General features: G+C 40.1%; 1 protein-coding gene across 1 annotated transcript in view; it reads right to left on the reverse strand.

Annotated features, from left to right (window-relative positions):
* The window catches only part of MYRIP (myosin VIIA and Rab interacting protein), a gene marked incomplete at its 5' end in the record, with an annotated part of 315,920 nt that overhangs the window by 212,304 nt on the left and 78,951 nt on the right, over window positions 1–24,665 (reverse strand). The window contains one exon of the mRNA XM_080821795.1: window positions 5,205–5,426. Coding sequence (XP_080677921.1) covers window positions 5,205–5,426 — 222 coding nt within the window. The remainder of the gene's footprint in view (window positions 1–5,204; window positions 5,427–24,665) is intronic.

Raw genomic sequence — 24,665 nt, forward strand, 5'->3', positions numbered from 1 at the left:
ATATATATATATATATGACAAAAGGAATGATTTAGTAGTATCCCATTGGCTATATAACTTCCAAAATAAGTAATCCAGTATTCATTCTTTAATGAATTCATCTAATGTTTGTTAATTTCCCAAAGTTAAAAATTCTAAACTGATAACAAAAATAACTTTTCTTTTTTTAAAGATTTTATTTATTTATTTGAAAGACAGTGTGCTTGTGTGCCTGTGCATACTCATGGTGGGGGGGCAGAGGAGGAGGGCCTAGGGAGAGGGACAAGCAGACTCCATGCTGGGTGTGGAGGCCCATATGGGGCTTGATCTCAAGATCCTGAGATCGTGACCTGAGCTGAAACCAAGAGTCAGATGCTTAACCACCTGAGCCACCCAGGCGCCTCACAAAAATAGCTTTTAATGGAAAACATATGAAGCAAAAGAATGGATGATGAACCAACCTGCTGATCATAATTACAGCAATGACCATTAAAAGGGAAATTTCATTTAAAATTAAAATACTTTTACTGTAATAAATAACCAAACAGAAGACTAGGACATGGAAAAAAAAAAAAAAGAAGAAGAAGAAGAAAGCTGAATTTATAGATTCCACCATTTTTACAGAGACTAGACACTATCTGGGTCCTCCCTGATGAACCCTATATTTCTAACCCAAGTCGTTGATTTAGAACTATACAATAGACAGGCTCAAGTTCCTGATAGTCATTTATTTCTGAAGCAATTTGTTAATATTTTTGCATGAAGGTCTACCCTCACTCAACTCCTGACTCCTTAATTTTTGTGGGCAAGAATTCGTATTGTTATAATTATTCTTGGCTCTGTATGCATATGGTAGCCACTGCACAAACAGTTTGAAACTAAATCGATGCAGTACAAATGGGACTAATTTACGCAGGAAGGGAAAAGTACACTGTGGCCAGTGGGCAGTGAAATATGGGTCTGAATGTGGCCTCACAAAAGTGGTCACCTCTGCAAATTCACAGAGCTGCTATCCAGCATTTCACTGAGATTTTACAAGTGTGCATGCGCGCGCGCAAACACACACACACACACGATGTGTTCTTCATAGATTCTGACATATAGAGTGTCAAACCCAACTGTTTGAATATGAATCTACTGGATGAACACCCACAATAAAATTAATCACCTCTAAACCAAGAGGTGAATGTTAGATTGTACCAGGAGCAGAGAAACTGATGAACAATGTGGATGGAGGCTTAGTGTCCACAATGCCATCCACCAGCATGACACTGGCTTTTGGCAGGTAAAATCTCCTTTTAAAGTCTAAACAATCTGTTGTAAACCATTTTCTTTTCTGTTTCCAGAAACTCAAGAGGCTTTACAAGCTATTATTGATCAGAAAATTTTCATACATGATTCAAGTCAAAATAATCCTTCAATGCTTCACACGATGGATCTGGCTGTGTCTGTTGTGTAGTGCTGAGGAGTTATACAGCTTGACTTCGTAAGTCAAACTCTTCTCAGGCATCCTTCAAAATATACAACACTGTCAGCCCATACTCTGAGGTGCTTTGGCCCAGACATACTTCTCTATCAAACTGGGCCTTAGAGAAATTTCTAGAAGCAAAAACCTGCCACGTGTATCATGGATTTTTTTCCCCCTAGACTAGTTTCTATGATGAACTTGAATGAAACAAGGAAAAAGCTCCACTTTTCCATCAATATTATTACAATCCCCAAACTCCCAGAAGTGTCCCCGTATGACATCACACAAGATGGAAACAGCAAAATTCCCAACTTCTCCTGAAGATTGTCCTTCTGCCAACTTTGATTAAACAAGTGTGGGAGTGTTCTATCTGTGCTAGACACACTGAATGTGGATGATTTCTCAGTAATCCCCCTCTTTCTTTAAAAAACTGATAGAGCAAAGGTACATGAGTTTTTCAGATATCTTTCAAGTATCCTTCTATGGATGGTTCTTTGTTTTCTGATGCCCTTCCAAGACTCAGGGAGTTGTCATGCAATGTTGACATGGAAATGATGCAAGATTTAGTTCAACAGGATTACCAAAGCCTCCTGCCTTCTCTTTAGGTGGTTAGAAATGTGAAATAGAAATTTAAAATATAGCCTTACAAACCATTTGTTGCCCTTTTACAGCTTATTTTTCAATATCTAACTATTGCTTGAGACAATCCTGTATAAATGAAATAGCACAGCTTTCAATAAGAAGACTGGCTTTCAAGCAAGGTTCTTCCATTTATAAATGATATGATTCTGAGTAGTGTAGTTCTCACTTAACATGACTGTTAAATGATGAAAGCAATGTATCATTTAATTGGAACTGATAATAGACCCATACACACAACTCAGGGTATGTGGGGTCAAAAGGCTGTGACTGCATGTCTTACTGCTATTAACTGTTTAGTAGAATTTGGAGATTTTTTCTGATCCACTGAGAAGAGGAAAAGAGAAAAATGGAAAGAAACAAGATCATTCAGGTACCAGAATTTCCTTTCGTGTGTGGGTGAATACGTGGATGGACAGTAAATAATAGCACATTTTAATAATTGCTAGGTTTTGAAATTTCGATGATACCACAGCTCTTGAGGATCAAACCGAAACTCTTCACCTAAATGGACCTAATTCTACATGCCACTGCAAAGAGTGGTCTGTTCCAGGCCCTCTGCACACCTTGGGGGATCTTTTCTGCTCTTGGCATACCTTGCCCAAGAATTCCCTGTGATTCCTCTTCCCAATCAGAGTTCTATCTGGGGTCCATCGTCTTCCAGAAAACCTCATTAAGACACTCTACACTCCCTGGATCCTTTTCTATTTAAAAATTCCTGAAGCATAAGGAATAGCATGGAGGACATCAGGGGAAGGAAGGGAAAAACGAAGGGGGGGTAGGAATCGGAAGGGGAGATGAAACACGAGAAACTATGGACTCTGGGAATGAAACTGAGAATTCTCAGGAGGATGGGTGAGCCTGGTGATGGGTATTAAGGAGGGCATGTATAGCATGGAGCACTGGGTGTTATATGTAAACAACGAATCATGGAACACTATATCAAAAACTAATGATGTACTGTTTGGTGACTAACATCACATAATAAAAGTTATTAAAAAATAAAGTTAATTTGGGAAAAGTGGAAAAAAAATGAAATAAAATTCCTGAAGCCTCATCTGCACCACAAATTTGGCTGCTTTGGAACATTGTCCTGGTCTGTTACTCAACCCACAAAGATTTGTGTGCCTTCTACCTGCCAGGCTCTCGTGCTGCAAATGGAGTTGAAGAAGATGGGGAGGGTCCCTGTCCTTGAGGCATTCACTTCCTATTAGGTTGGTCACTAATATAGGCACTGTGGCTGATGTTGGAGTCAAACGCTGTGTAAGACTCACCCAGCTTGCTGGGTGCACAATCATGACATTCAGCCACACCGTGCTCTTCCACCCCTTATTTCTGTCACCTCCTGGCCTGCTCGTTCCTCCTCCTCACTCAAGAAAGTTGTGTCACCTGGATTAGTCTCCCCCTCCAAACTTTTGCCATCAACCTGGTCACTTCAGAATATGTGCACTTGCCTTTTAGTCCTATGCCTTCCTCAGATAGACCTCAGCCTCCTGTGCCCATGTTCACCATCCAATGGCTCCACCTCGCAAACCACTACTGCAAACATCTTTTCCCCTACACAAAACGTTCTCTGCTAAGTACCCCTATGGAGACAGCTCTTCAGCTTTACCAGGTACTTCTAGCTGACTGACCTCTCCATTTTCTTCCCACCATCTACAGCTCCTTTCTTTCTTTCCTTTATCCACATTAATCCACTAGCCACATTAACCTATCATTTTAATTTCTACATTTTAAATATACTACACTCCATTACCCTTGCATCTGTCCCCAACCCCTGGGAGACTCCCCAACCCAAAAAGAACCTGACCATCTGCTTTCCTCATGTCCGCACGCATGAGGTTGAGTATGGCTGGAGCAAAACGCACCATGGGCTGGTCAGAAGTATACCAGTCAATGATTAGAACCCAGCTCAAAAGCCTGGGTCTCCAACTTCTGTAATGTCTGTTGCACAAATCTCTTCCAACATCCAACTCTCTTGTTATAAGCACTTGACCCTTACCCAACTTTACCTTCCCTTTAGAAAGGGAAGACACAGAATTAACCGGGTTGCATCATCCACTCCTAAGCACAGGCTCGCCTACAGTTAAAGTCTCCTCCTTCCCCTTGGCGCCACAGGACTTCTCCTCCTCCTGATATATGTGGACTCGGATAGGTTCCTTGCTCTGAAAGTCATACACAGAACCTGGCGAGCACCCCATCCTGGACAATGGGTCCTCAACAAATCACGTTTGCTTCCACTGGTTTCTCTTTATAACTCAGAGACTGAGTTGCTGGGGATCCCAAGGGAGCTTAGCAGTCATCTCCATGAACTAGCTTTATGGGAAAATGCTGGGGCTCGATAACTTAAAGGATAAAAGTGAACAAATAAGGCAGGAGGAAAGACTGAAAAAATGAAGGAGGCAGGAGCTCCGGCGTGTGTTCTTGGGAACAGCCAGTCTCTGTCTTGTTCACAGTGAGAGGCATTATGGAAGGATGCAATGAATACAAATGTGTTTTGCAGAGGCTAGGATCAACAACGATTTAAGAATTCCAAGCCACAAACACCAGACACTGGTTTATCAAGCTTATCAGTTACTAAATACTTGGTGTATCAAAGAAATGCTCTGGCAGTCACTCAGAGAATAAAAACATGTATCTCTGTGAGACTCCATGCTAGCCATTTCCTTCACACGGAGACACCATCCCCACACCTTTTCATGATAGTAATTCTTTTTCATCTTTTACCATCCTGCCTTTATTTCTTGTTCTCTGTGAAGCTTTTTCCAAACCTTAGAGCTAGTGGCTCCTCACCAACAGGTGAACTGGTCAGGCCTGTATCATGGTACTGTGATCAACACTCATGCATTCATCATCCCCGCTAAGCAATCTGCCCGATCCACCATCATGTTCCCCCATCCAGCTTGATTCCCAAGAATCCAGCACATGCCTGTGGAACGAATGAAGGAAGGATGAGACCTCCTTCTCTTTATAAAAGTCATGTGGTGTTCTGTACACCTCGGCAATCTCTTCACTGCGGTCAGTACTCTGTGCTGACCAGTCAAGCTCTGCTTGCTCCTACCTGGCTAAAGAGAGACTGTGCCCCCAGCGGACACTTTAGGTCCACTTGGCCGCTCACCTGGCTTGCTGGCAGACGCAGCAGATCCACACCTTCTCGCGCTTCTGGTAGGAGCAGCAGCTCTTGCAAACGTTGAACGTGCAGTCGGCACACCTGCGCTTGGTGTTGACCAGGAAGGTGAAAGGCGAGCAGCAGCGCATGCAGCAGTGCTCCACAAATTTCTGGTGCTTCGAGAGGATGCTGCACTTGCTGCCTTCCTCCGCCAGCTTCTGTTTCATCTCGCTGGGCAGCCGGGAGGAGAAGAGAAACAGCACATCCCGTCAGGATGCACTCTCCATAAAGCACCCCCACCCCCTCCCAGGGCCTCACACAGGCCAAGGCACCATGGAGAATCTTCCCACAAAATGATAAACTCTGAAACACCAATGGCTTAATGTGATATCCAGAAAGGAACCCTAATAGTGGATTAATTTTTGTGCACTTCTGCATGTCATGTTTTCTATGAGAAATCCCATGAGACTTTTTATGTTTGAGACAATAGAATGAGATACAAACTATTATAAAAACTAAGCACATCCTTGAAAAATAAAACCTTTAACTTAATTAATGCCTTTTTAAAGGAGCAGAGACCATCTATGCTCAAATGTTAATCCCCGCAATAGCCCTGCTGGGAATAGGATAAATGCGGCCCTGGTCCTATTTAACATCCCCCGGAAATGAAAGCACCCAGGGATTTTAAAAGCTTTCAAATCAACATAAGTCAATAAAGATTCTCTGGGTGATGGGCAAATCCCAAGCACTAGTGATTCAGAACTGGATCAAAGACAATCCTTTCTTCCAGGAGCTCATGGTCACACCGGCCATATGGCCAGCCATATTAATGCAAAACACCACCACTGCACGTGCTTCTCTCTCCACTCAGGGAGAAGGAACAAGAACCCTGAGAGACAAGGATACCCTGAAGAGGCTGAGTTTCCTAAGAAAAACCGACTGGAAGTAACCAAGTTACTCTGACCTGGCAAATTTGAGATGTTTTTCCTGCTACAAAAATGGATGGCTACAAGCAATAACAGCCAAATAACTGATTTTTTTTCCACACCCAGATTGTGACTGCAGTTCATCCCAGATCAATCTGTTATGCATATGGCAAATGCTTTCTCCCAGTTTGCACTTTATTTTTGTATGCTGCAAAAAATTTACTGAATTCATTTATCAGTTCTAGGGTTTTTTTTTTTTTTGCAGAGTTCTAGGGTTTTCTCTATATAGTTTTTAATAAATTTTAAAAAATAAATTTAAAAAGTAAAGCCCATTTACTTTTTTTTGTGTTGCATCATTTTTAAATTTTTTTAATTTTTATTTATTTTTTAAATTTCTTTTCAGTGATCCCGAATTCATTGTTTACGCACCACATCCAGTGCTCCATGCAATACGTGCCCTCCATAATACCCACCACCAGGTTCACCCAACCCCCAACCCCCCCCCCCCCCCCCCGTCTCTCCAAAACCCTCAGACTGCTTTTCAGAGTCCACAGTCTCTCATGCCCATTTACTTTTAATGTTTATTCTTTTCTAACATATGCATTTAAGGCCATAAAATTCTCCACATATCCCTTTCACTGCACCCCACAGGTTTTCAATCAGATCATTTTTATTGGGTGTTATATACAACTAATGAATCATTGAAGACTATATCAAAAACTAATGATGTACTATATGCTGGCTAACTGAATATAACAATAAAAATTCTTAAGCTTGAAATTTCCACATATAGGACTTTTGTTATTGATTTTGCTTTTGATTTTACATTTTGATCAGAGAAGAGAGTCTGGAGGAAATCAGTTCTCTGGTACTTGTTGAGACTTGCACAATAGCCTACTACATGATCAGTTTTTGTAAAGTCCCATGTGTGTTTGAAAAGAATATTCGCTCTCTATTTCTTGAGAACAAAACATTGAATTCTCCCAGTATAATTGTGGATCTATTATTTCTCTTCAATTCTAGTTCATTTTTACTTTATGTTTTTAAGACTATAATGTAAGGTGCATCAAATATCCTAAGTTAATAAATGTTATGTTCTTATTGAAATATTCCTTTTGTGATCACATAAAACCCTCTCTATCCCTAATAATGCTTTTTTGTCTTCAAGTCTGTCTTATATTTATAGTCTATATTAGTTATTTTTTATATTCATTGTTTTTAAATTGATGGTGTGCCAGGGTATAGCTTTTTATAACTGAATCTTCACTTTCAACATTTGTATTGTGTTTCATATCAGGATGTTATAAGCAGAACATAGCTGAATTTGCTATATTCACGCTGTACAAGAATTCCTTTTACCATTAAAGTTTAAACCATTTATATTGAGGTTGCTAATATATTCGTGTATGTGCTGCCGAAGCAAGCACTAGATTACTAAGACATCTGGATTTATTTCTACTGTTATTTAATGTTTTCTATTTACCATGTTCTTTGTTTCCTCTTTTTCTCCTTTCCTACTTTCTATTAGATTGATATTCTTCATTCTCTTTTCTTTTCTGAGTATGATTTGGCATTTGTTCTTTTTCATTTCTTCTAGTGGTTGACATGCATATTGGGATTAATATCTATTGCTAATGGCTTTCCTCTCATTAGCAATGTAAGTGTTAATTCCTTCTGATGTTCTATGTTATTACTGACAGTATTTTGGTTCAATCTTAGTTTGTAACTGCCAAAATTGTTCTTAATATTGTTTAACTGTAGTTTTAGCCATGCCACATGATGCAGTATGGGACCTGCTCTCAGACAAAAAGCCCGAACACAGGAATTCTACTGCCATTTCCTTCCTCCAAGAGTCAACATTCCTCCTGTATCTCCTGGATTTGGTTGCAAATGGGGTGCTGTGCAGTAACCATTTTTGTCTTGTGTCCAGAAGATACGCTTTTTATCTGCAGGCGGGTTGGTCCAATAGGAGCTTGCTTAGCTGTCAGCAGAAGCAGAATTCATTTATTATTTTTAAGTTGACATTTGCATAGATTTATCCACATGTACCAATTTATTTGTTCATTAGTGTGTCTTGCTTCTGATGTTTCCTCTTCTTTAATTTTTTTTTTTTTTCCTGAACTCCTTCTGGCAATTCTCCCCACAAGAAAAACTCTAGCAACCTTTATTCCCTGAAAATGGCTATCTCATCTTTATGTTGGAATGATGCTTTCAATGGGTACAGAATCCTAAGTTGGCAGTTCCTTTCCAAAGGTACCAGATAATACTGAAGGGAATAGTCCATTTTTTTTTCCCTGACATCAAATGTAATGTGAAGCTTGTCAGTTTGATTATTCCTTTGTAGGGAATCTCACTTTTCTCACTGGCTACTTGTAAGAGTTTTTTGTTTGTTTATTTGGTTTTTGTTTGTTTGTTTTTGTTTTTACTGTTCTGTCTGGTGTTCACTAAAAAATGTGTAAGTGGGGATTTGTTTGCATTGTTCTTCTTGGTAATTTTTTAAGGCTTTCATTAATTCTAAGCAATTCCCCAATTATAACTTTGGATAATGTCCTCCTCTGTATTTTCTCTAATCACTCCTTCTGGAATTCTAGGAATGTCAAGGCTTCTCTGTTCTTCCACGCCTCCGAATCTTTCTGTCATGTCTGTATTTCTGAGATACATTCAGGACACGTGCTTCGGTTCTAGCTCCTAGTTTAGAAATTCTTTCCTCATTCATGTTTTCTCCACTCTTTAAATGTTTTTAAATTTAATGGACTTTAATTTTCATTTCCAGAAGTTGTATGATTTGTTTCCACTAAAGTCTGCCTGTCCTTCTCTCTTTGGTGCCATTCAATTTTGGTTCCTATTCATTCTCTTACATTTCTTTTTTACCAATTTTAAATAGACTTCCTTTATATCCTCTTCCTGGTTCTTACATTATCTTAAATTCTTAGAAGCGGTGTTAATTCTTCTACTGGGTGTGTCTCTTAAGTCTTGTTCAAGGTGGGTTCTTTCTTTTATGGTTTACCAATTTTTTTGAAGATTTTATTTATTTATTTCACAGACAGAGATCACAAGTAGGCAGAGAGGCAGGCAGAGAGAGAGGGGAGGAAGCAGGCTCCCCGCCGAGCAGAGAGCCCGATGCGGGGCTTGATCCCAGGACCCTGGGATCATGATCTGAGCTGAAGGCAGAGGCTTTAACCCACTGAGCCACCCAGGTGCCCCTGGGTTACCATTTTTGAATGAGGTGCCCTTCAGCCTAGCTTTCTCTTCCTGTAAGTGCATTTGTTCTGTGCAAGGGCTGCAGAGAGCAAGCCAGCTATGCATTTGTTTTCACACGGCACCACAGAGGGGTTATCAATTCCAGACCAGTTTCACATTTGTTTCTTAGCTTGGAAAATCCTGTACCACACAAGTAATAGGATTTGGATTTCCAATCCCATGTGTACAGCAGGGTTGGGACTTTGAGCTTTGATCCCTAATGGGAGGCTTATTTTCTTCCACCCAGGGCTCCAGGCAAAATCACCTGCTTTCTAGCTCCCCAAAGCCAGTGAGTAGAAATTTTCTAGGTGTCCCCTTTCACTGAGAGTGAAAGCCTCCAATACCGAACATTGTACAGGTGTCTCATTCTCAGCTTGCCCTTCGAAGGCTCAAACCACCTCTCCTGCCTCCACACAGAAATTAACAGTGCAGCCACTAGCCATCAGAGCCTTTTCCTTCTCTATCTGACCATGCTGACCATTGGCTTTACCTCCCTCTTTATTTCCATCCTAAGGAGTATCCCTTTCTTACTTTTCCCCCTGACTTAAAAAAAATTTGAGATATAATCCACATGCCATAACATTTACCCTTTTAAATTGTACAATTCCGTGGTTTTTAGTACATTCACAAAGTTGTCTAGCCACCAGTACTATCCAGTTCCAGAACATTTTCATCATCCTCAAAAGAAACCCCATATTAATCAAGCAGTCACTCCCCCATGTTGGCCTCCCCATCCAGTCCCTGCCAACCCAGGCCACTCATGTACTTTCTGTTTCTATGGCTTGGCCTATCCTGGACAATTCATATACATGAAATTATACCCAATATGTTGTCTTTTGTGTCTGGCTTCTTTCTTTCTTTGCATATGTTCAGCATTCATCTATAATGTAGCATGTATTAACATTTAATTCCTTTTTACTGCCAGATAATCCTTCATTTATGGATATACCATATTTTATTTATCCATTCACCAATTGGTGGACATCAGAGCTGTTTCTACTTTTTGGTTATTATGAATAATGCTGCTATGAACACGCATGAGCAATTTTTGCGTGGACGTGTTTTCAATGCCAGGAATGGAATTACTGGGTCCTATGATAATGCTATGTTTAAGCTTTTAAGGACCTGCTAGACCGTCTTCCAAAAGATGGTACCATTTTATATCACCAACAGCAAAACATGAGGGTTCCAATTTCTCCACACCCTCACCAACACTTGCTAGTGTCTGTCTTTTTAGTTATTGCCATTCTAGGGAATATGAGGGGGCTATCTCATTGTGGTTTTGATTGCATTTCCCTAATGACAAATAATGTTGAGCACTTTTTCATGTACTTATTGGCCACTGGCATATTTTCTTTGGAGAAAAGTTTATTCAAACCTTTTGCATATTTTAAAATTAGATTACTTATCTTTGTTATTGTTGTGCTGTCAGAGTTATTTATGTATTCTGGACACAAGTCCCTTACCAGATACATGGTTTACAAATATTAAATCTTATGTTTTATTAGTGTATTTAGTACAAAGAAGGATTGCACTAGCTCATCCTAGCCCACTACTAGAATTGGGAATCCATATACAGTTTTATAACTTCATTTTTCACTTAACAACAATATCGTAAAACATCTTTCCATGGCAATTCAGGTGTGTTTGCAGCATTAACTTTCAAGGTGTCCTGAGCTGGCTTAAACATCTGATGATATACATGAGCAGGGCTAGCTGCCCTGCATAGCACTGCCCAATACTTACTTGGTGCTTGAGCATTGGGGAGCAAGGATAGGCTGAATTCAGAGTTAGAAGGGGAGGCTACATCAGGCCAGCTCATAATTTAGACTTGGCTGAACAAAATATTTACAGGGAAACAGGACAGAGGTTTTTTTCCCTTAAGGCATGAAGATGTTGTTCTCCAATCTCTCAGATTTAGAGCAGGAGATGAGCTAAGTCATTGACAGCTCTGACATCTGTAAACAACATAAGAACAGCTTCAGCAATTGACCGGCTTCTATTGATATTTCAGAGCCACTAAATTAAATGGGATAAAACATCCAGGAAGGAAAGTCTTTGGGGATCAAAAGAGCTCTGTGAAGTCAATCCACAGGATCACTTGAGCACTATGAGTTTTGTTTCCTGACACACAGGGCTGCAAACTCCAGGGACATTTAAAACCGAGTATCTAATAATAAAACTGTACCAACCCGTCCAGAATTTGTTCCAAGCAAATGGAGTGTTTTGAACCAAAGCTTCAGGAGAGGAATAGCATGTCCTTCTTGTGAACCATCTCTTATTTATCAGATTCTATGTCCTGGGCAGAGTGAGAAGCAGACCCCCACTGAGCAGGGAGCCAGATGCAGCATTGGATCCTGGGACTGGGATCATGACTTGAGCTGAAGGCAGACACCTAACTGACTGAGCCATCCAGGTGCCCCTCATTGTGGTTTTGAGTTACCTGTTCCAAGTGACTAATGATTACAATGGACATCTGAAAAACCTATCAACATTTCATGGTTTCTTGGTCCACTGCCATGCCAACTCTGATTGACTGGTAGTGGGTGAAGCACCATGGGTTGAGAGGATGTACGCAGGCTCAATGGAGCTAGAGAGTCATGATAAGTTAGCAATGTCTGCCATGGGTGTAGCAGGGAGAAGTGATGGCACATGTCACCTGTTTGCTATCAAAGAGACAGTAATTCCGATCCATACCTGTGTAGCACCACTTCATGATCATAGACACTATTGCTTAGACTGCCAATTATTCACTCAATTCATAGTTATTGAGCACCTACTATCCTAGGCATGAGGAGCAGAAAGAAAACAAGACACAGTGCCTGTAAAGACATGTCCTACAAAAATTGGTAGATTACACATCATTTTTTAAATTTAAATTTTACTTAGTAACATACAGGGCAAAATTGGCTTCTGGAGTAGAATTCTGTGATTCATCACTTACAAGTGCCCTTCATAATACCCACTGTCCATCTAGCCCAACCCCCACTCACATCCCTCCATCAACCCTCAGTTTGTTCTCTATCATTTGGAGTCTTTTATGGCTTATTTCCCTCTCCCCTTTTTTTCTTTTCCCTTTCCCAGATGTTCATCTGTTTTCTGTCATAAATTCCACATATGAGTGAGATCATATGGTATTTGTCTTTCTCTGACTAACTTACTTCACTTAGCATAATACTCTCTAGCTCCACCCATGTTGTTGCAAATGACAAGATTTCATTATTTTGATGGTTAATATTCCATTGTATATATTATATACCACATCTTCTTTATCCATTCATCAATCAATGGACATTTAAGTGCTCTCCGTAGTTTGGCTATTGTTCATAAGGCTGCTATAAACGTATCACTCTGAGTCTGTATTTTTGTAACCTTTGGGTAAATACCTAGTAGTGCAATTGCTGGATAGTAGGGTAGCTCTACTTTTAACTTTTTGAGGAACCTCCAAACTGTTCTCCAGAGTGGCTGCACCAGTTTGCATTCCCAAAAACAATGCAAGAAGGTTCTCCTTTCTCCACATCCTTGCCAACAACTGTTGTCTCTTTTGTTATTAATTTTAGCTATTCTTACAGGTGTAAGGTGGTATCTTATCATAGTTTTGATTTGTATTTCCCTGAGGATGAGTGATGTTGAGCATCTTTTATGTACCTGTAAGCCATCTAATGTCTTCTTTGGAAAAGTGTCTGTTCATGTCTTCTGCCCATTTCTTAACTAGATTATACACATTATCATTTTATAAAGGAGAAAATAACAGAACCTAGTATATAAAAACAATTGCTTTAGTCTCCTCTCCCAGGTATTGGCTGTTGGAACTATGCATCTTTCTTGTTTTTCCATGGTCTCTTTTATGTAACAAAGAGGGCTGGAAGCCTGGAGACCCTCTGGCCTACTGGTGTTGGTTTGGCTTTGCCAATGGGAGGTATTTGTGTGAGACTGGAAAGTGGGAGGGAGACACCATTTTCCTGTTTCATGTTTCAGTAGAAGCAGGCAACTGTGGGTAATTGGGGCTCCTTGGTCCCCTCTTGGTGGTGGGGGCTCCTTCAGCAGCAATAAGGCAACAGCCGTGAAATGCAGGCCTGTGGAATCTGAGTTACATTTTTTCTCCTTTTCTCCCCCAGCCCTAAAGGCAGAAGCAGCTCCTGTGGTTACTGATCTCTGGAACATCTTGTTCTTCCTGCTGCTTTACCATCCCTTCCAATACTTCTATAGCCAATTCCTGAATTTAAAAACCTCTGTATGAAATATTAAAAGAGCTTCTGTTTTGATGGTACCCTGACTGACACATTTTCAAAGAAAAGTCACATAATATCATATTCAAAGATTTTTTGAAGTCCCCATTCCATCTGACCTTGACATCGGCTCTCTTGACTACTCTGCTCTCTGGTTACCAGAGACTCCCGTGGAGCTATGGTTTTCTCTCCAGATTAATTCATGTTGCATTATGTCTTCTGCAGAGTTTGTTCCTTATTCCTCATCTTGTTTTCATTCCTGCTTGAGAAGTTGAGCCCCATGTGTGTCACAAATTGTGGTGCACATGCTACTTGTCCTCACACCTTTGGTCCCATCTGCTCTCCTAAGCATCGGATGAGGGTTTGGAGTAGTCGAGGTCTCTAGGTTGCCATCTTATGTGGGACCAACCTCCAACTGTCTAAGGTTATAGGTATTATTTCCATCCCCAGATCTTTCCCCAAAGAGCACTAAATTCTGTCCCGAGGCCTCTCTGGAATCCTAAAAGGAATCCCCAACTCTTCCCTTTTTCTTATTTTTGTTTGTGATTGCACATCAAATCCTATCCATTTAGCATAATCACACCCCTTAAATACATCTCCCCTTAGCTCAGCCCCTCACCATCAGCATCCACAACACTGCAGCAGACTCTCCAAGCCACCTGCGACAATTCATGCAGAATGACCAGCCTGGAAAATACATGGCTGCCCTTTACCACTACTTAGAAAGGCGTGATGATGACTCTGGCTGTATGGCACTCCCTTGAGCACACTTCTCCTCCTTTTCCTTCCAGATCCACTTCAAATGTCCCCTTCTCTATTGTGTTTCCAGTACTGCCAGGCATAACTAGCACTTTGTGCCTAACTCTCTCATGGCACTCATTACACTGAACTGTAATCATTTGTTCATGTGCCTTCTACAGAACAATGAATTCCTCAGAGAGGAGGACAGGGGTGGCCTCCTTTCTCCCCAACACACAAGGCCTGGCCTGGATCGTGTGTTCCAGGGTTTACTCTTTCTTTCCAAGCAAGTTCAGTCAATGGGCTGGGGATTAGAGTAAAACAAGAGCACTGGCCGGATGAATATAAAAACCTCCTAATAGTCAGTTGCTTAAGATTCTACCATTGTGGAAAACCCATATGCAAAACAACAAAACACTTGACCAACTCTTATTTTGCACAGTAAATTTTGGTCATGCTAAGCAAGACATTCTGCCTTCTGTTGCTGAAAATTTACCAAAGATAAAGCATCATAGGAAAGTTAAAAGGAGAATTCAAACACATATAGTGAGGAAACAGGATTCTTCTTTTTTATTTCTTAATAAGAGATAAATATAATATTTCAGATTCTGGAATGTTCTTATTCATCGTTCAAATACTAATACATGCAAATAAAAATTTCTCTGTGGCTGAGCACAGGCACCATTTCCAGAGCCAGTCAAACCTGCAGGCTGTGGCATCCGCAGAAACAGATACTTATTCCCTGCAGAATTTTCTTCCCGCTGTTGGGCTTGTTGATATAGATCTGACCTTGAGCAAGCAAACTCTCCCATGAGAAGTGGAGCTGTCATCACTCTCCAGGCTGTTGTGAATGAAACAGAAATGTTCCAGACTTCATTTTCGCATTTACTGGGGATGGACGCTCAGAAAATCTCTACACTGCAGACCACATCCATATTCTGACATTTAATGCATCATGTGTTGTATGTGAACACTTACTTTAATTCTATTAATATTTGATTTCTCCATCTAAAAGAAGTCACTGTACAGGTCAGCCTGTGGAGAGATGCCAAATTTCACTGGTGATGCGGAATAGCTGTTACCGCACTTACCCTTCTGATGCTCAGGCACAGATGACTCCCCTTCTTACTCTATAGTGAACTACCTTCCCCAAATCTGAATACAGAATGGAAACTATTGGAAAACCTACAGAAACATTTTTAAAGCCGTTTATTATATTTCCTTGACATCTCCCTTCCCAGAGGAAAAGAGATGACTTCCTTTTTTTAACTCATGCTTCCACAAAAAAGAATGGCAATCACCTTTATAAAATGCATACTATGTGTAAGGCACTTGGCAGAACTGATCCCTACAAAACATTTCTGAGGCACAAAATGAGAGGCTTCCACACTTTACTCGGGTTACTTTCTAGAGGGCATCGGCACATGTGTTCTGTATCTGAATGATGAGCAGCCTGTGGACATGAGTGGAATCCTTCCTTTGTATAGTATCCCAAATTATAGCTTGCTCATGTGAGCACTTGATAGGAATGTCCTGGTTATAATGGTGTCAGAGAGTATGTGTGCAACAAATTTTATCTTTTAATTTTTTGTGTCCTAGGACTTTATTTTTATTTAAATTCAATTAATTAATATATAATGTATTATTAGCTTCAGAGGTAGAGGTCAGTGATTCATCAATCTTATATAATACCCAGTGCTCATTATATCATATACCCTCCTTAATTTCCATAGCTCAGTTACCCCATACCCCCACTCCCTTAGCAACCCTCAGTTTGCTTCCTATGATTAAGAGTCTCTTATGGTTTTGTCTTCCTCTCTGATTTTGTCTTGTTTTATTTTTCCCTCTCTTCCCTTATGAGCCTCTGTTTTGTTTCTTAAATTCCACATATGAGTGAGATCACATGATAATTGTCTTTCTCTGATTGACTTATTAAGCTTAGCATAATACCCTCATAATACCGTTTGTTGTTGCAAATGGCAAGATATCATTTTTTTGATGGATGAGTAGTATTCCATTGTACATAGATACCACATCTTCTTTATCAACATTCATCTGTCAATGGACATCTGGGCTCTTTCCACAGTTTGGCTATCATGGACATTCCTTCTATAAATATTGGGGTGCAGGTGCCCCTTCAGATCACTACATTTGTGTTTGTGGCAAATACCTCGTAATACAATTGCTGACTTATAGGGTAGCTCTATTTTCAACTTTTTGAGGAACCTCCATACTGTTTTCCACAGTGGGTGAACCAGCTTGAATTCCCACCAACAGTGTAATAGGGTTCCCCTTTCTCCTCAGCCTCACTGACATTTGTCATTTCCTGACTTGTTAATTTTAGCCATTCTGACTGGTGTTAGGTGGTATCTCATTGTGGGTTTTTTTTTTTAATTTTTTATTTGACAGAGAGAGAAATCACAAATAGGCAGAGAGGCAGGCAGATAGGAAGGGAGAAGCAGGCTCCCTGCTGAGCAGAGAGCCCGATGCGGGGCTCGATCCCAGGACCCCGGGATCATGACCTGAGCCGAAGGCAGAGGCCCAACCCACTGAGCCACCCAGGTGCCCCTCATTGTGGTTTTGATGTGCATTTCCCTGATGACGAGTGATGAGTATTTTTTCATGTGTCTGTTGGCCATTTGTAGGTCTTCTTTGGAGAAATGTCTTCCATGTCTTCTGCACATTTCTTGATTGGGTTATTTGTTCTTTGGGTGTTGAGTATGATAACTTCTTATTTTGGATATGCAAATATCATCTCCCATTCTGTTCATTGTCTTTGGTTTTGTTGACTGTCTCCTTTGCTCCACAAAAGAAGCTTTTTATTTTGATGAAGTCCCAATAGTTCATTTTTACCTTTGTTTCCCTTGCCTCTAGAGACACATCTAGCAAGAAGTTGCTGCAGCTAAGGTCACAGAGCTTGTTGCCTGTATTCTCCTTTAGGATTTTGATTGATTTCTATCTCACCTTTAGGTCTTTCATCCATTTTGAGTCTATTTTTATGTATGCTATAAGGAAATGCTTCAGTTTTAGTCTTCTGCACATGGCTGCCCAATTTTCCCAGTACCATTTGCTGAAGAGACTATACTTTTTCCATTGGATATTCTTTAATGCTTTGTCAAAGATTAGTTGACCATAGATTGAAGGTCCATTTCTGGGTTCTCCATTCTGTTCCATTGATCTATGTGTCTGTTTTTGTGCCAGTACCATACTGTCTTGATGATCACAGTTTTGTAACAGAGTTTGAAGTTCAGAATTGTGATGCCACCAGCTTTGGTTTTCTTTTTCAACATTACTCTGGCTATTTGGGGTCTTTTCTTGTTCCACACAAATTTTAGAATTATTTGTTTTTAGCTCTATGAAAAAAGTTGATGGTATTTCGATAGGGTCTGCACTGAATGTATAGATTGCTTTAGATAGCATAGACATTTTTAAACAATATTTGTTCTCCTAATCCATGAGCATGGAATGTTTTTACACTTCCTTGTGCCTTCCTCAACTTCTTTCATAAGTGTTCTACAGTTTTCTGAGTATAGATCCTTTGCGTCTTTGTTTAGGTTTATTCCTAGGTATTTGATGGGTTTTGGTACAGTTGTAAATGGGATTGACTCCTTAATTTCTTTTTCTTCTGTCTTGTTGTTGGCGTATAGAAATGCAACTGATTTCTGTGCATTGATTTTTATATCCTGCCATGTTGCTGAATTCTTGTATGAGTTCTAGCAATTTGGGGGGGTGGAGTCTTTTGGGTTTTCCACATAAAGTATCATGTCATCTGCAAAGAGTGAGAGTTTGACTACTTCTTTGCCAATTTGGATGGCTTTCATTCTTTTTCTTGTCTGATTGCTGAGGCTAGGACTTCTAGTACTATGCTGAACAACAACAGTGAGCGTGGACACCCCTGTCATGTTCCTGACCTTAGGAGAAAAGCTCTCAGTTTTTCCCCATTGAGAATGATAATTCGCTGTGGGTTTTTTGTATATGGCTTTTATGATATTGAGGTATGTTCCCTCTATCCCTACACTGTGAAGAGTTTTGATCAAGAAAGGATGCTCTACTTTGTCAAATGCTTTTTCTGCATTTGGATCGTATGGTTCTTGTTCTTTCTTTTATTAATGTATTGTATCACATTGATTGATTTGCAGATGTTGAACCAACCTTACTGCCCAGGAGTAAATCCCACTTGCTCATGGTGAATAATCCTTTAATGTACTGTTGGATCCTATTGGCTAGTATTTTGGTGAGAATTTTCACATCTGTGTTCATCAAGGATATTGGTCTGTAATTCTCTTTTTTGATGGGGTCTTTGCCTGGTTTTGGGATCAAGGTAATGCTGGCCTCATAAAATGAGTTTGGAAGTTTTCCTTCCATTTCTACTTTCTGTAACAGTTTCAGAAGAATAGATATTCATTCTTCTTTAAATGTTTGGTAGAGGGGCGCCTGGGTGGCTCAGTGGGTTAAATGTTTGGTAGAATTCCCCTGAAGTCATCTGGCCCCGGACTCTTGTTTGTTGGGAGATTTTTGGTTACTGCTTCAATTTCCTTGTGGGTTATGAGTCTGCTCAGGTTTTCTACTTCTTCCTTTTTCAGTTTTGGTAGTTTATACATCTGTAGCAATGCATCCATTTCTTCCAGATTGCCTAATTTGTTGGCATATAGTTCCTCATAATATGAACTTGTAATTGCTTGTATTTCTTTTGTGTTGGTTGTGATCTCTTTTATTTCTGATTTTATTTACTTTGTCCTTTCTCTTTTCTTTTTGATAATTCTGGCCAGGGGGTTATCAATTTTATTAACTCTTTCAAAGAATCCGCTCCTAGTTTTGTTGATCTGTTCTACTGTTCTTTTGGTTTCTATTTCATTGATTTCTACTCTAATATATATTTTTTTTACTTTAATCTTTATTAATTCTCTTTTCCTCCTGGGTTTAGGCTATATTTGTGTTCTTTCTCCAGCTCCTTTAGGTATAAGGTTAGGTTGTATATTTGAGACCTTTTTTGTTTCTTAAGAAAGGCTCATATTACTATATACTTCCCTCTTATGACCACCTTTGCTATATCCCAAAGGTTTTGAACCACTGCAAATGCAACCAGCTTTAGAATACCATGAGTAAGTATCAAAACTGCAAATTAGGAAAATCAGAGAGGCCCAGGAAAATAATTATTCTACATATAAAGTATAATATTTGATATATTCACAGCTTTTCCTGGATGCCTTTACCATACCTGCAAACCAATACTCTTTATCCAGATTGTTTGTGCTCAAGGAAAAGCTGATATGCTGGTACAACCCTCCTCATCCCGTAGACAGGGGAAAAGGTGCAAGCTAACTTGTGCAAGATCCCACACCTCATTACCTGTCTGCTTCTGCTTTTCTTTTCTTTTTTTTTTTTTTATTAAAGATTTTATTTATTTATTGGACAGACAGAGATCATAAGTAGGCAGAGAGGCAGGCAGAGAGAGAGGAGGAAGCACGCTCCCTGCTGAGCAGAGAGTCCGATGCGGGGCTCGATCCCAGGACCCTGGGATCATGACCTGAGCCGAAGGCAGGGCTTTAACCCACTGAGCCACCCAGGCGCCCCTGCTTCTGCTTTTCATGTCCATCTTTACTTGAAATTTAAGTACCATCTGGTAGGACCTGTCACCCAACAGCTCACCTTGGACCAGAGGCAACATTAATTCAGAAAACTCAAAAGGTATAGATAATGAAGTATAAATTTTATTTTTAGAAATAAACTCAACTGAGTAATTTAAATAACTATTTTTGTTGAGACTATCACATGTCTAAAAGTTAAGTAATAATAGATAAGGATAAATTGGTATTAAGCACAATGAAAACATATGGATTCAAATACAAAAGCAACTTAAAAAATCTCAGAATATGCCAGTTCAACACATATATCTCTGTCACCTATTAGGGATACTAATGGTTGTGTTCACTAATCCCATCTGAATCCTCAAAAAGATTTTCTTGCCAAAACAGAGTATCTCTAATTAATGTGAATCACTTCCAGCACTTCTGCTAACTCACACTCTAAAAATATACTTTACACATGTTCTCTAACAAAAAAGAAATTATTTTTTGGTTCCTTTATACATGGAACATTCATTCATTCATTGGTTTATTCATTCACTCAACATGGCTAAGCTCCTATTCTGTGTCTGGCTCTCTGCCAGGTTTTGGGAACGTAAAGCAAATCAGAGCTCACAGCCTCAAGAAGGAGGCAAACATAGAGACAAGGTAGCTACAGAACAATGTCCAAGGTGCTATAGACTAGTGTATAAAATGCCAGGAAGCAGACCAAAAGAAGTGGAGTATGGTTTATAGAAGCTGTGGGGCATGAGCTAGGTCTGGAAGAACGCACAGGAGTTTGCTAGCAGGAGAATGAAAGGAGATTTCCCCCCAACTTTATTGAGGTTTAATTAACAAATACAATAGCCAATATATTTGTTGTGTACAAGGTTATATTTGTATGTATCCATTGTGAGGGGATTCTCAGCCACTGAGTTAATTAACATGTCCATTGCCTCATATATTAGCCTTTATTTTATTTTATTTTCACTTATATTTTTGGTGAGAATACACTCTCTCAGCAAATTATAATTATACACTACATTATCAACTATAGTCACTTAGATTCTCAGAATTCATCCATTTATCTTATAACAAGAAGTCTATACCTTTTACCAACATCTCCCTATTTTTCCCACCCACAACCCCTGATAATCACTTTTCTATTCTCAATTTCCAAAAGTAACTTTTTTTAAGATTACACATAGAAGTGATACCATGTGGTATTTGGAAGAAGATATCATAGGTGGGGCAGACACTTTGGACAAAATTGTAGGTACAAAACTGAATATGGAGTCTGACAAGGAAGGAGTGGTTGGTTTGGTGTCTGGAGTCAGAAATGGAAGGTAGGGGAATAAGCCAGGGGTGGGTGCTGTGGCTGCTCCTAAAAGGCCTTGGAGGCCATCTAAAGAGTGAGCATTTGTAAAAGTAAATGATAGGAGGACAATGATGGTCTTCACCAAGGTGAGAGCTGCTTCAAAGTGGGAACGCTTGACACAAGACAGTAGATTAGAAAGTGCTAGCTGGCTTTGGCGGGGCGGCGGGGGGTGGAAATTAGCTGAGACTTTTGTACAGTGATGGTTACTGAAGCTGAGGCTGTAACTGGAGACCAAGGCAATGGGAATGAAGAGGAACAAACCAACTGGAGAGATTTTTAAGAAATAGGCCTCACTGAATAAAAATCATAGATCATAAAAATCAAAGATGGCAGTGAAGTTTCCAGCATGGACCACTAGGTAGGTGAGGTATACTGATATTTGCAATCGTTTCCTTTCTTCTTTTTTCTCATTCTACTTATCTTTAATAACCACTTAATTGACTTGATTATCCATAATGTTAAAGGCATTGCAGCTGGAAGTGAGCTCTTTTAGGAATCCCTGGATTGCTACAGTTCCAGGGCTGTTGGAAGCATGAATCCTGGAAGGGGGCAGACAAAGGACTCATCCCTCCCAGGCCTGGACCAGGGAGGTGTCAGTGGGAGCAGAGGGACTGACATGGATGTGAGTCACAGTGTGATGAAAACATGTGAGAGGTCCTGGGGCCTAGAATGTCAGGATACAAGAAATAGGGGATCCAAAGACCACCACTGTCTTCAACTTTCATGACTGACTAACAAAATGCCCGTACTGTGGACATAAAGAAGTAAGTCAAGTTGAGGACAAGGTGAACATATGATGAGTTTGGTTCTGACTCACTAACTTAAAGTGGTGAGGGAATACTAAGTGGGCAAGTTTAACAGGTAAAAAGGAAGCAGATTGGAGCTTTGGAGAAAGACAAAGTTACAGGATGTTCACCATGGCCTCATCCTTCTTAAAGTGGGAGCTGAGGCTCTGTGAGGACAATTTTGAGGGTGAAAGAACAAAGAGAGAGTACTGAGGACTGAATATTGGGGCATATCAAGAGTCAAGGAGAAAGGAAGAAGACATAAGCATGGAAGAAACTACGAAATCAGTCAGTGTTTATCATATAATAACATAGCACCCGAAGGAGGGGTGTCTTCAAGGGAGGGACAGAAAACAAATTCATGTACACCTTGCTGGGCTAGGATGGACACATTTCATAAGACAAAGAGAAGGCTTCCAGCTTAAAGTTGATGTGGGTCTCAATTCTCTTAGCCTCATTTGCATGAAAAATTCATGTCTGCCTGTTTGTTCTTCACTCTGTTATCTGAAATGCCAATGAAAATGCACAGTAACACCTAACTCCAAATGCATGGTCACAAATTAGCTAAAGACAAATGAACAAAAAAGCTTCAACAAGGTGATTACTCATTAGGCTAAATGGTGAGAAAAAAAAGGATTTTAATCTGCTAAACTGAAAACTAAACAGACTCCTCCCCCACAAAACACACAAAATTTATCTGGAATTCCCAGAGTAAATAATTTCCTTGCCCGACACGATCACATTCAGAAAAAAAAAAAAAAAAAAAAAGGTATATCATTTGTCTTAGATTCTTTACTGTTTTCCAGAAAATCTATTTGATTAAGTGGATTTGGAAATTATGCACATATCTTCATCAACAAAACTTCTGCTGGTAAGTATTCTAACAAAAGGAATAGAGATGCAAATATGTGTACAAGGTATCGAAAAGAACACAGAATCATTAGTCTGTTGGACTAAGTTTGAGAGCTGACTTGTCTGCAAACAGGCTGCCTCTCCCTGGGTAAGTCACTTATCTTAATGAGAACCCAGTTTGCTCAGATATTCTATAAATTGATTGAACCCATTAAAGTTACAAATAAGTTCAATTTATGTATTTGTCTCAATTTGCGCCTATATCTGTACCTCCCCAAGTATCTGTCTCAGGGACTGGAAGTGGTCACCTGGAAGACTGTATTAAAATGGATTCTAAGGGCACATCTGGACACTCTAGGAAAGCGTGCCATGTTTGATTAGTGATGTCTGCTGGGCACCTAGATGTGCAAGGCAGCGTGAGCTTGCATTTGGCTTTGCTTCTTAAGTAATCTCTAAGTCCCCTTCCAGCTTCAAAGTTGTATAGTCTATGAGTATACATTCAACGTCTTAAGTTGCTTTGGATAGTGAATTCCAAAAGGGAGAAATCACAAATGACAGAAATCCAAAATATAGCATTACTTCTCTGTAATTATGTCAATAAAGGCAACTGCATTTGTGGTCCCAGAAATCATCACAACCTCTATGTTGTACATATCCTCTCAGAATCTTACTTTTTTCATCTGGAGATGGTAACACCTCGACCTGCCCATCAGCCTAAGCCAGCTCTTCACAAGAAACTTGACTGGATGGTGAAATACAGCACAATATGTAGCCTGACTAAGACACCAATTTTAACTGGGTACACTCAAGGTTTGTGTACATTAAAAAGATACTCTGTGAGGGGGTGGGGGATATTTAGATATAGTAATTTTGAGCTGTCAATATGATAGTTGTCTTAGTCCAGTTTCCAGAAGCAGAGTTTCAGATGGGGATTCTCTTGAATGTAAATCCCTTAGGAGAAGAGAAGTAAGAAAGAGCAGACAGGACAGAGGAACAGGCTGAGCAAGGTCTCAGTGACCTGTTTCAGACTGATCCCATGGGAGTTTTGGAGTAGGAATTGCTCCAAAGTCATACTACCTTGCAGCATGGCCCCATGTCAGCTGGGTACTGGCAGAGATTTTCCTTTGGGGTGCAGTAGAGATAAAAAGGAGGAAAGGGGGCTGCTGACAACTCTTAATTGTTGCAGCAGCTGGGGGGATGGGTAGGCCTGGTGGTGATGGGGACCTGGGTGGGCACCACCAGCAGCTATGAACATATTGGAGCAGAGATGTGTAACTAGCAAGACACTCAGGTCTGAGACTCAGAGGAGAAATCTGGGCAGAAAATGAGAATACAGAAGTTGCCAGCATAGAGATGAGAGTGGCTGAGATTATCTAGGAGGAAAGACAGAGGCAAGATAAGAAGGAGTCCAAGACCAGGCCACATACCTACCTCTAAGGATGGCAGACAAGGTAGGAAGAAACAGGGCTGGGGTTGGTGGGGGAGGAAAAATTCTTCAGGTACAGCATGGTCAGCTTTGTCCAATGCCACCAAGAAGTCAGGCAATAGAAGAACCAAAGTGTGCTGAGTATGAGAGGTTCAAGTCAAAAAATGGGCAGAAGACATGAACAGAAACTTCTCCAATGAAGACATATGAATGGCTAATAGACACCTGAAAAAATGTTCATCATCATTAGCCATCAGGGAAATTCAAATCAAAACCACACTGAGATACCACCTTACACCAGTTAGAATGGCCAAAATTAACAAGACAGTAAA

This window comes from Martes martes, assembly GCF_963455335.1.
Source record: "Martes martes genome assembly, chromosome: 1".
NCBI classification, from domain to species: domain Eukaryota; kingdom Metazoa; phylum Chordata; class Mammalia; order Carnivora; family Mustelidae; genus Martes; species Martes martes.